Genomic DNA, 12,992 nt, shown 5'->3' with positions numbered 1-12,992 from the left:
ATGGAGCTGTTGGAGCACTTTTTCCAACCAATGTAGGGGTGGAGACAGTGCTAGAATTTTCGGCTCAAAGCATTTTACCTTTTCACTCTCAATGTCCAGCATTTTCTGTTGTAAAGCGGATTTGGTCACCTCAATTTGCTCCAGCCACTGTGAAGAACAGAATGCACAAATATCATCAATGTTGAAACTGTCAACAATACAAATATATTGAGTAGTGGTCCTCAGAACCAAAAGCATGTGAGTCATAGGTACCCTCTCTGCCAGAGTCAGAACAGTCCTGGCATGAATGACTACCACTTGCTCCTCATTGGAAAGGGTCTGTGAGCAGGGGGATCACAAACATTAGTATAGTATAGTATGAGAGAGGCTATGATATATGTCCCGTAGTTTAAAGTTCTGTGCACGAGGACAACACAGCCACACGAGGTCACCTGACACAGACATGGACATAAATACACATTTACAGAAGAAAAGCAACATACACTTACGGCGTTATCCCCCAGAATATCCAGCTTTTTCATCAGCTCTGAAATGACTATATCCTGCAGTAGAGAATAGGACAGAGGTTGTCAACAATGCCAGAGGCTGCGTGTTTTGAATGCATTTCCATCTCAACTTTCTGTGTCCAATCTGACCGCATACCACACCAACTTTGAATACAATTGGACAACATCTTATTTTCAAACCAAGTACAAGCCCAGTTTCAAATCATAAAAATAAAGGTGTACCCTGTCAAACCCATTTCTATCTATGATTCTATCCATGAATGATTGATCCATGAAGGCACTGTCAGTACTTATATCAAAATACAGTTAAAATGGGTGGTTGAAGAATATGGTAAATGAAACTATTCTGCTATTCACAGAGAGAAATGATTTATTGGCACCTGTGGGTCTGTGTCTTTGTACTTACAGTGACTCCCTCTGCCTCGCAGTAGATCTGCAGTGGGCTCACGCCCTCGCTGAAGTAGATATTATGGAAGTTTATGGCTGGGGATCTCCTCTCTCTCTCCTGTGGAGGAAGGACAGCGCTATCATAAACCCTGCAGCAGTGCCCAGAGAGCCTACTACATCATCAACAGCTGCCCTGCTCACTGTCATTCTATCAAGACATGAGAGGCAGACGGTAAAGGACAAAAAGCTGGCCATTTATAATTCCAGAGTACATCTAAAACTGAATGTGGTAAAGCATGGAGGCTTTTAAAACTTAAAAACATTTGCATACAAAATAATTCTGAGTAAGGGGACAGAGCTTGACTGTGAGGCAGAACTTACTTCAAGTTCCAGAATACGGAACTCTAAAAGTTCATTTTGGTCTTTAATGTCCTGAATCTCGTTTCTCAAACGATGCTCCTCTGATTCCATGTGCTTTATCTGCAAACAGAAAGAAAGCACTCAAAGCTTCAAACAACATTTGCTGGATGAAAGCAGGTGGCACTCACCCTTGCAGGATTTACCTTTTCGATGAGTCCTTGATTCCTTTGATACAATGCCTGCTTCTCTTCAATCCATTTCATATCCTTCAAAAAAGAAAAAAAGACTATAAAACACAGGAGCATCTGTTAGTCAGGCTCAGTCTGTGAGTGAAGTGACTGCAGTTGGGAAGACGGAGGAGAGTGGCTCTACTCCAGAATCAGAACCAGAATAGATCAGTACGTTTTTGAAGTCAGGCTCCCGGCGGTGCCACAGACAGGGCGGGGGCTGCAGTGGGCGTGAGAACCGAGTAAAAATAAACAGGTAGGACGTCTGGAGGTTCTCTCACAGCTCAGCGCTCGGGTGGCAGTGGAGGTGGCTGTAGCAGCAGAATGAGGGCCTGTGGAGCTAATGATAGTGTTTTCCCACTAATGCCCTGCTAAGCATGGTGTTGCTCACTCTCTCTAAAAACTACCCCTGTTGAGTCAGAGGAACCTCTCTGGGACTCCCTGAAGATGTGTCCAATGTTCCCAAAGCAATTTAGAACAGGCAGCCCTCCACCGCAGTTCACATGAAATGTGATATGCCATAAAGTTCCTGTAAGGCGTAATTCATTCTGGAGCTCAGACTCTCTCTGCCTGGCTTATAACTCTGTGAAGAGGCGAGGAGCAGGGGAGGAGATGGGAGTGAGAGAGGCAGGCGGCACCTCTGTCAAGCAGTTCCTTACGGTATGCAATTACTGGAAGAGAAGCTAATGATACTATCAGGGCCAGTAATAGGAAATCTAGCTGGTGTGTCTCCACAGGCCTATTTAATGCCTAGCAGCATATGGTGTTTGGTCACGTAGTGTTTTATTCCTAGGACGAAAGATGTGTAACAATGTCCTCTAGGAGCAATGCTGTGAAAGTACTTTTTTTAATTTAATGTCATCAAACTTTCTTGGATATCTCGTGAAAACTAAAGGCATTCAGACAATATCAGCTTGCAACATGGTTACTAAACAAGAACACTTTTTACTGTGTAGAGGGCATAAGCACTGGTGATGTCCTACCTGGCCTTGCTGACTTAAAACACACTCAAGGTCTTGGACTCTGGTTTGGTAGCGAATGAGCTCAGCTTGCATTTGTTCTCGTGTCTGAAAGGATAGTAGACAGATTTCTTTACATAAACAGAGAGAATTAGTGAATTGCACAAGCCCAGGGTACTATTCGGCGTCACTCGCTAAGCGGTTTAGCGAGCTAAACTCCAGGCTAAAAAAAGACAACACCACTTTAGCGGATTCGGCGAAGCAACTTTTGCTCAATTTCCATGGTAATTAATCGCTTAGCCTTAGCCTGCTCCAGGGCAGGCTAAGCAAAGTTTAGCTGGCTAAACTTGCCATACCCACGCCAAAAGGAGGGATCCCATTGACAAGGAGTCAGTTTGATTAGCGTAGGAAGAGTTCTTTGCGATCGCCAAGAAGATCCATTTTTCCATAATGATGAGTTCTTGTATGAGCGCTACCGATCCACCCGACAAGGAATAATTAATTTAGAAGACCTTCTCGAGTCATTTATTGCATAGGCTACACCACCGTCAAACATTGAATGTCATCACTTTCTTGCCAGTGGTAGCCTTCATTTTTGTAATGTCGGCGATGCGGAGAACAAAGCACATTATATGACAGTGGTAGATAGTACAGTTGAGACATACAGTTGATAAACCCGAAATAACTTTCATGTAAACGTTAGTATTCATGTGCAAACTAAAAATCACGTCTCAGGCTGCCTGAGACGTGATTTTTAGTTTGCACATGAATACTAACGTTTTCTTTGATCCCAGGAAATGTGAGCACATAACCCAAATAGATATTGGCTAAAGTTGCTTTACCTACTTTAACTTACATCATTGCAAACGTTTAGTTTTGGAAACGTGTCTAGTGTTTGTGCGGTAGTGAATGGTGGTGGAGGTGGGTGCATGATAAGAAGAGAGAAATAGACACAATTTCTTTTCATTGCTTAAATGTATTGAATCTCTTATTAATACATTCACATTTAGCAGACGGTTTTATTCAAAGCGATTTAAAACTACAATTCTTACGAGGGTGAGGGGAATCGAACCAGTGATCTGTAGCATGCAAGCCAGACGCTTAACCCGCTGCACCATAGCACCATATCATGTAAGGAGAAGATGTCACGTATTATACCTCTTATAGACAGTTTCTTATATTGCTGTGGTAGCCACGGGAGTGTTGAATTTTGACATGATTATGGTCTTGAATTCTTCATAACGCGTTCACGATCATATCCTGCGTTATCGGAGAAAAAAAATAGTCTTTTTCTTTGAGTTTAGACCATTATACCTTTAAAAAAAATCATGGTTTTGGGGATCGACCTTTCTTGCCTTTTGAAGCAAGACGTGCACGCGCAATTTAGCTGACGAGATAAATTAACTTGAGGTTAAAATAAATTAGCGCCCGTCGCCAGACCGGTTTGGCCTGTTCTCATTTAGCGAGCTAGTTAATCTCCAGTTGCGAGCTAAATTAATTATCTTAGCTTCAGTCGTACGCCGAACAGGGCCCAGATCTAACTTACATCACTCTCGTATTGACATCCTTATCAACAATAATATTGCTCTGGGACAAAAGTCACATTTTTACAAATTTTACAGACATTAATTACAGTCTGATTATTACATGTCACTTGTCATGATCATGATTAAAGGCATGAAGCATAACTGTGAAATGCAAATTGTCGAAGAAATAAAAGGTAACAATATTGTTCTTTCTGTCTTTAGTTTTGCACTGTGTGTGTCTGTGAAGGTACCTTGACTTCCTTTTCAGCATCAAACGTGCCCCCAACCTGCTCCTGTAAGAGAGCGTATGCACGCTGCAGCGCTTGGTACTCCTGGGTCAACTGGCGAAACCTCAGCTCTGTTTCTTCTCTTATCATACCCTGTGATAAACACACACACGCACACACACACACACACACACACACACACACATACACAACCACGCAATCTTACGAATACATGACACCATCTCTCCCGAGGTGGCAATGGTAGTGTATATCAAGGCTTTTGATCTGAAAATGTCACTGAAGATACAGTATGTGTCTGAAATGTCAGCGTGTTTGCCTGGACCCCTGTCATGAGCATGTCTCCATTCAAGGTCTGATCTATGGGCAGGTCACCCCTCACGTGGCCCTCCTCACCTCCTCCAGGTCGTCGTCTGGTGTGCAGGGTGTGCGGTCCGTGTGGTAGGAGTGGGATGAGCCGTCCGAGTCCATAGAAGCCTCTTCATCATATCCAAAGAATGTCTCTATCACTGGCTGCAGAATGCAAACAACAGATGGATGCTTCTGTACATCCCATGCTACATACTGGAGGGATGGTCTAATATCTTACTCCAGTTATTATTCTTAATCCCCTTCTTAATCGTAATCTCAATCAATTATGTCTTAATCTGTCTACCTATAGTACATTTTTAATTAAATATTATTTATGCTTATTCAAATGAATGTTACATGTAATCACATGAATATTATATGCAACTGTAGAAGCACAAAGAACTGCTTGTTGCTTTTAAATTAAAGTTGCAATAGTGTTATTGGACACACAGGGCCTGATTTACTAACAGGATTGCACCCATTTCAGGCTTAAAATAGCGGTCGTAAACATAAAACGGTATTTACTAAGGGGGCGCAGCGCATATTAACGCTTTGTGGGTGTGGACGGGGAGGGCACGGAAACGTGGGTGGAAACATGGTCGTCTAGCGCAAATATATGGGAGGAGAGAAGATAAGTGTGCCTAATGATGTATTGCATGGTATTTACTAAAACTGCCTGACGAGCGCACGTCTCTAATTTGCGGGATAATTCTCCGCCTCATAAAATCACGTCTTAACCAGGAAGCGCATTTCCATTGAGTCTGAAAACGTTGATATGGCAGCAGTTATAAGAGCAAGGCGAAGATATAGACAGAGACAGCGCACAGAAATATTTTTTTCAACTTGTATAACACTTTTTCAGTTAAGCGATCCACAAATCATTAGACGGTACAGGTTAACCAGCCACGCAATACTTCAATTACTGAACCAGATCAGAGACGACATCGAACCCTCCAAACCGGAGATCACATTCCATTCCATCAGTTGTTATCTCCGGACAACATTGCAAATATTGGCATCGGATCATTTCAAACAGTTATAGCATCAGCAGTTGGTATATCTCAGCCTTCACTCAGCCAAATATTCACCCAGGTACTCGACGCATTGCTACGGCGCACTGGTCAATACATTTCCCCACTGCCATAGCTGAAATTAGAGACATCAAACAAGACTTTTTTTGAAATCGCAAACTTTCTGAATGTAATTTTAACCATTGATTGCACCCACGTCCATAAATATTGTAGTGAACCCATGTCCCTTGTAGAAATTATTAATCTCGCCATGTACACATCTACATTGTTATAAGACAGTTTATGCATTAATGCCACCAATAGCATATTCTTTATAATCGTGTTCTTTTAAACATCTCGCTGTAGGTGATGGCGGGCAGAACAACAATATAGCAGCGCACACATTGAATCATGTTCAGTGATTGAGCGAACGTGAACCAATATATCTATCTCCACTTCGCTGAACCTTCATTTTCTCTTCCTAAATAAATAACAAGGAAAATGCGCAAAAACACTGTGCGTTAAGATTAAGCTGCGGTCACAATCTTAGTAAATCAGGCCCTATAGGGCGGAGTAAACACAGATTGCCCAGCACGGATCTGGTTTGATAAATACCACGGAAAATGCGCAAAAACACTGCATTAATATGCGGCCGCAGATTAAGCTGCGGCCGCAATCTTAGTAAATCAGGCCCACAGTGAGGCAGAGAGAGGGAGAGTGAGAGAGAGAGAGAGAGAGAGAGAGAGAGAGAGAGAGAGAGAGAAAGAAAGACAGAGAGAGAGTGAACGGAAGAAAGAGAAGGCCAGCAGACATTTAAACATACCTTGCCAGGCTTGTTCTTCCTCCGTCGACCTGAATCTTGTCTTCTGTACCTCAGCAACATGTCCCTCTCCTGGGGCAAAGCAAAGATGAGCACACTGACCACACACAGCCCTTGCACTCCTGCTATCAGTCTTATCTCACTGAACAGCATACAGAGCTACCAGCATTTCAAACAGTTTAACTATTAAAAGGGAGATAAAATCGCTATCTTGCAGCTTTGGATTTTATCACACGTTAAAGCTTCATGCTTGCAAGCATCTTGCCTCCGGCTCAGCCAAATGTATCTACATAAAACATAGATACTTTATAAATCTGTGTAAATAACACATAGGTGTGATACAAGAACTGATTTGGACTGAGTGTTTTTTGAGACATGGGAGCTGCCTTAATCATTTAAAAATAATGTTTTCAGTAGAAGTAAACGAGTGAAATACAGAACTTTGAGACCCATTAAGAAGTGAAAATTGGAATAACTTACTATGACACTTTTCACGTATCCTGCAGTTTCAAGTGCCTATAAAAAACACATTCAGTCACCGATAATGGAAATATCCATGCCGTTAATGCCACATTTAACGGCCAAGGCTGGAGCGCTTCCATCCGCACTCAAAGCCTAGTATGTTTTAATGGAGTCACGCTCCAGAAAAACATACTTTAGCGGTGAATAACGCACACATGCTGATGGGGTGAGTGTATCTTTGAACTCATCAGCACTGTGTATGGATCAGCACTGAGCATATGAGCATCCCATCCTGGTACATAAAAGGATTGCATGAAGTGTGTGCTTGTGCGTGGTGTGCCCGTGATGGTGTGTCTGCTAGGTCAGTATGTGTGTGCCTCTGCACATGTACCAGAGAGGGAGGCTGAGCTGAGCAGTAGGAGGTGTTGTCATGGCGATCACTTGGATAAATCATCAGTGATGTCGGACATGTGTGGGGGAGGAGCATTTGTGTGTTCACACAGCATATACAGGTGTTTATTGTATGAGGCATGTGTGTGTGTGTGCATGTAATTACACTGTGTGTGTGTGTGTGTGTTTATGAATGACAGCCTCATGTGTTCCATGACCATGGCATTACCTTAGGTGTGTTGTCAATGATGTTGTTAAGTGCATGTGTGACATTTTACAGTGCATTTACAGAGCATGCTTTCACATATGTGTGTGCATGTGTGTGTGTGTGTGTGTGTCTGTGTGTGTGTGTGTGTGTGTGTGTGTGTGTGTGTGTGTCATGACTGCGGGCCAACCTTGGACAGGTCATCAATGATGTTCTGCTGCTCCAGAACCTGCAGTTTGAGGAACTCAATCTCCCTCTCGTCCTGACTCTGGTCCAAGGCATTGAGTGAGCTGGGCCTCCGGATGGAGCCTGACCTCCTCTGCAAAAACACATGCTGTGTCTGTGCCACAGTCAGCCAACATGGAGATAAGGGACATCGGTTTTAAAATGGACAGGTCCCTCTCACACACACACACACACACACCCTCTCTGATTGCATAACATAAATTAACACTTACATTTAAACTCTTACATGATGAACACTTACTGTACATACACTTGCATAATGAAGAGAATTTAAGGAAACCTGAAATTGCGTTTGCGAGTATGACACAATTAATCATAAGTATACACAGAATGTTCTAGTAAAGCTATGCATAACCTGACTGAGAATAATGAGTAACATGAGAATGAGAGAAGAGAAGCTCTGCCTGGTTCTCCAGTAGTGAGAACATAAGGCTCAGGTCTCCATGGTATGATCTAGCAGTAGACATACAGTATGGTGTGTTAGTAGTAGGGCGTAGGTGTGAAATACTGTTTCATTTACCTACACTACATCTACAGTCAACACAGTCTTTGATAAATCACCATTTGATTCACAGAATGCATGTGTACATTTCAGATATCCCTACCATTTCTGTGTGTAGGGACCTGCATTTGCTCATTCTGTAGGAATATAAGGACTATACGTGAGTGTGGGAGTCAGAAAGGTGTGTGTGTGTGTGGGGGGGGGGGGGGGGGGTGGTTACCATCTCAATGTTCTCCTGTGTGACGAAACGTAGTTTGTTCTCCATACGTCTGAAGGCGTGGGCCAGCTCCTCATTCTTATGAGTCAGGCGCCGGTTCTTATCCAATATGGGCTTATACTGACTCTCAGCCTCCCGCAGGCGTTTCAGCTGCACACACACACACACACACACACACACACACACACACACACACACACACACACACACACACACACATCATTAATTCAACATTAAATCAATCTATCCCTGTTTCCATAAACAATACTGTCATTAATATGTGCCATAGATTTGTGATATTATGTATTTGAGAGGTGTAGGCACTCACTGTCCAACCTCTTCCTCCAGGCACAGAGAGGTAAAACCAGAGTGGGTAAAGAAGGTGGTTTAGAACCCCTTTTCACTCCACATTCACATCCACTCATTTTTCCTTCCCTCTCTATTTCACACACACAAACAAACACACACACACACACACACACACACACACACACACACACACACACACTACACACTAAACACTACACACTACACACACACGCACATGCACTGGCGCATACACACACACACACACACACACACACACACACACACACACACACACACACACACACACACACACACACACACACACACACACACACACATATTGAGCTGTATGTCAGCTGAGCAGCCATGTCAGACTGGAGTGGGGCTCATCCCCCATGATCCTTGGGGGCAAATCCTAAAATCTTTTATGCAAGAGGAATCGGACACGCAGCTTTCAGACGCATGATACAATGCCTGTCTGACGCCCACTGTCACCGGCTTACTCCTCTTACTGGGGGAAAGACACCCGTGTGTCTGAGAGCGTTAGCAGCTCCACACAGGCACTCAGAGGGAGCCTCTGTCTCTGTGAGAAAGCTGCCTCTCAGGGCAGGCCAGGGAGAGCTGGCTGGGGACTGTGGTGCATTTTCAGATGCACCCTAATCACAGCTGAGTGCCATGCTGGATTTAGTTTTCAATTGAACAGCATCTGCACTTGATTGAATTTGCTTTGTGTAACTAGATAAGCGGACTTACAAAATCCTGGAATTGCTTCTCGCCATCTGACAATAAAAACAACCTCGATCCATCACCTCGAGAGAAATACAATTGCAATTTAGGCTTTGTTTTTCTGCATAAGATCCAATTCATGAATCTAATTCACACTGTGGTTTTAGGCTGCACAAGCCTCCAGTTCCTCCTGATGAGGAGAGTTGCACCAGCATTACGGTAATACACATAAATAGATTAGTTCATCCTCAGGATATCTGGCCGATGAAAGCTTGCATAAGCAAACAGGCCCCTCCCATCGCAGACAGCTCCTCTAGAGTGCAGTGACGCAGAGCCGTCAGCAGGGGGCCAATGGCGTTGCACAGAGCTTTGTACACATGACAGTTATTAACCTTCTTACACCATTAGTTATCAATACAGCTTAAGTCTTAGACTGAAATCTGCATTGCACTAGTTACAGTGGATCATGGTTTGAAGTTGTTAAAAGAGACACTTAATATTACCAGTGGTTTACTATTTATGAGTAACAAAACTGTATTTTAAATCACTGTGGATCACTATTGATTTCTAGCCTTGGCCAGGGGGAGAGGGGGAAACAAGTCATCTATCAATGTCACAGACCCTTAAAAAAAAGAATCTTTTCCATTGCACATAATGCTTAGGATGACAGAAATGGCAGTTAAGGCATTATGGGATCGAGGAGGACCACGCTAGAGGTCAGCCAACCTGAGAGGGTTTCATTACATAGAGTTGTCAAGGAAACTGACACGCATGGATGCCTGCAGAGCTAACACAATCAAGTACACTGCTTTGGGCCTACTATCTTCCCCAGCTTGCCAAATGAAGGGATGTTGGGCAGTAGTATTGAGTTTGGGAGTGGACAAACATAAACAAACAAAACCACATCCTCACTGGCACCTAAGGCCTCATTAAGTAGATGTGACTCCCAGCCCAGCTGCTGTCAGCAGCAAGCTCCACAGTGTCCACTTAGAGTTTGAGATTATCCCTCTCTGGATCTCCTTTCTTTTCTGATGGAGAGTGAGGGTTCAGTGACTCATCCATCCATAACCTCTTACATTTGGCTGGTGTCCTCTCTAGTGTGGTAAGTAGGATGGATTGCCAAAAATCCAAAAAGCTTAGCAACACAGCTTGCATACTACTTTCTGGCCGCAGCAAGTGCCTTCAAGCTGATCAGGCCCAAATACTCCTTCCCACTGGAAACTATCTAGCAATGATGTTGGCACACGGCAAGTGAAGAAACATAAAGTCAAACTACCAACCACCAAGCATGATTCTGAGGGTCTGTAAGCAGTTAATGTTACAGAAGCTACAACATGAATCCAATCCATCAATGATTAGATAAATAACGCATGAGTCATTTGTGAGTATAAACAAGGGAGACATTTGTTTTGTAACAGCACACACAAACAAAGTGATTGCCATTACGTTCATGCACAAACTGCAGTCTGCGCTCGCCCATCAACAACAAAAGTCCAGTACTCATTGGAGAGCCTTTGGTAGAAAGGGCTGCCTCTGCTCTTAGCTCTCTGTGATTGGCCAGCCATCCTGGACCAGCCTGCACCTTCCCTTAGTGATGCTGCCACAGGCCATGGCTGCCAAGAACCTCTCGTGTGTCATGTGACCTCTCGCCTTATAACTTATCCTTCCTCCTTTCTTTGCCATCTCTCTGAGACCTGGCTACAATAACATGTTGTTTATAACTGATGCACTAATTCATCTCTCTTCTCTCCCTATAGTTGGACCACTGTTTGAAACACCGATGATTGGGACCAGTGTTCTGCACCATTATATATACGTATAAATACAAATATATAAGACAATAATACAGAATACCTAATTTCATTCATAATTTTTTCTCCTTTCTGCCTCTCTCAAGCACTTTGAGACTATGTCTATTGTTTAATGGAGCTACGTATATACATGAATAAAATTGAATTGAATAGAATCACTCACTAGCTCGTTTCGTTCTTCGGAAAGGAGGGCATTACGGTCCTCCAGCTTGCGTATGATGGCACTCAGCTCGGCAATCTTCAGTTGGAAGCGGCGGGCGTCCTTTTCGTCCAACTGCTGTCCCTTGAAAAAGAAACTCACTGCACTTGAACTGGAACCAGACAGCAACTCAAGGAGGAGCGAAGCACCACAGAGAGCACACACTGCACAACTGCCTGCTCTGAGAATGTACCAGCCAGCTATAGGTTTTGCCTACCGTAAGCTTCATGTACTTGATTGTGTTTTAAATTGAGATGCCGCTGGCTACGTGTGTGTAGGGTGTGTGTGTGTGTGTGTGTGTGTGTGTGTGTGTGTGTGTGTGTGTGTGTGTGTGTGTGTGTGCGTCTTCTGTATTAACTTCTGTTTTTGGAGCTCTCCCATGTGGCTGGTGTATATCTCTGGTGGAGTTGAAGTTGTTCCACAACAGATGCGGGCTATTCTACATAACTTAGGTAGGTCATCACACAGCGTGAAATATCAGTGAAATATCAACATGCACAGTGGTGGTAATTGCAGAAATGAATATTCCTGCCATACCAAGATAATTTCTCCAAGCAGACATTCCAGATACATTCAATGATAAATGGTTGTAACCTAACATGGTTGTGCCTCAGTGAAAAACAACTAAAAGTGTTTTATAAAGCAATCATTTACAAACACTCTGGGCCCTATCTTGCACCCAGCGCAAGTGACATTGTCACCGACGCAAGTATCATTCCTATCTTGCACCCGGCGCACAGCGCGATTTTCCCTCCAGAGGTCCGCTTCGAAATGAACTTGCGTCGACATGGGCGGGGGCGGAACAGAGAAGGCGTTTCTCTGGCGCAAGTGGTATTTTGCAGTTTTCAAAACAACGCCGTGCGCCGTGCGCCATTGACCAAAAAAAAGCTGGTCTAATGTGAGGCGCAATGTCTAAAGTCTGTAACGCGTATTCAGAACGCTATTTTAAGGGCGCATGTGCTTGCCCGCACAGTATAGGACCTGTAGGCTACACTTTACTTCTGTCGTCTTCACGAGAGATTTACACCAATTGTTTGGCAAGCCATATATAATTACAAGGAAAATAAAGTATTTACCACATGAGGAAATCATTGTGATATCCGTATCCAAGACATTTAAAAACTAGGCATACATCTAGCGTACACAATTGACCCAAATGATTCAGGTTAATTGAAGCTGCGTGACATTTGATTTATTGTATGGCTTTGTTGCATTTATTTAATGCCAGTATTATTATAAATCTTGTAAACTCATCTCTGTGTATGTGGACTTTATTTATGTACCTTGGGTTTGGTCAGCTGGTGCACTGGCTTGGGTGCCGATTTCCATGCCCCCAAATCCCTGCACGCTCTCAGGCGTGAGGGTAGACGTGGCGATGTCCTCTGCTGCCGTCAGATCCTGGGTCGAGGCAGATCCACCTCCCGTGAAGGCACGAGAACGTGTGTTACCTTCCAGCTTGGATGTCCCACGTCTCCGGACGTCATTATAGCGTTTTCGGCAACGTTTTCGGGTGCCCCGTTGCAGAAACAATCAC

General features: G+C 43.7%; 1 protein-coding gene across 2 annotated transcripts in view; it reads right to left on the bottom strand.

Moving 5' to 3' along the window:
- jakmip3 (Janus kinase and microtubule interacting protein 3) overlaps positions 1 to 12,992 on the bottom strand; it is a gene marked incomplete at its 5' end in the record, with an annotated part of 43,480 nt that overhangs the window by 3,130 nt on the left and 27,358 nt on the right. The window contains 14 exons of one of the 2 annotated variants that reach the window (XM_080834270.1): positions 79 to 147; positions 253 to 318; positions 483 to 542; positions 913 to 1,011; positions 1,275 to 1,373; positions 1,457 to 1,519; positions 2,464 to 2,547; positions 4,217 to 4,345; positions 4,607 to 4,723; positions 6,395 to 6,463; positions 6,872 to 6,907; positions 7,639 to 7,767; positions 8,417 to 8,563; positions 11,423 to 11,542. In XM_080834270.1, the coding sequence (XP_080690396.1) occupies positions 79 to 147; positions 253 to 318; positions 483 to 542; positions 913 to 1,011; positions 1,275 to 1,373; positions 1,457 to 1,519; positions 2,464 to 2,547; positions 4,217 to 4,345; positions 4,607 to 4,723; positions 6,395 to 6,463; positions 6,872 to 6,907; positions 7,639 to 7,767; positions 8,417 to 8,563; positions 11,423 to 11,542 (1,287 nt within the window). The remainder of the gene's footprint in view (positions 1 to 78; positions 148 to 252; positions 319 to 482; positions 543 to 912; positions 1,012 to 1,274; positions 1,374 to 1,456; positions 1,520 to 2,463; positions 2,548 to 4,216; positions 4,346 to 4,606; positions 4,724 to 6,394; positions 6,464 to 6,871; positions 6,908 to 7,638; positions 7,768 to 8,416; positions 8,564 to 11,422; positions 11,543 to 12,992) is intronic. The other variant, XM_080834271.1, reaches the window with a different exon arrangement.

This window comes from Sprattus sprattus (assembly GCF_963457725.1).
Source record: "Sprattus sprattus genome assembly, chromosome: 3".
NCBI lineage: Eukaryota > Metazoa > Chordata > Actinopteri > Clupeiformes > Clupeidae > Sprattus > Sprattus sprattus.
The sequence above is the reverse complement of the archived record's forward strand: the minus strand, read 5'-3'. Positions and strand labels throughout refer to the sequence as shown.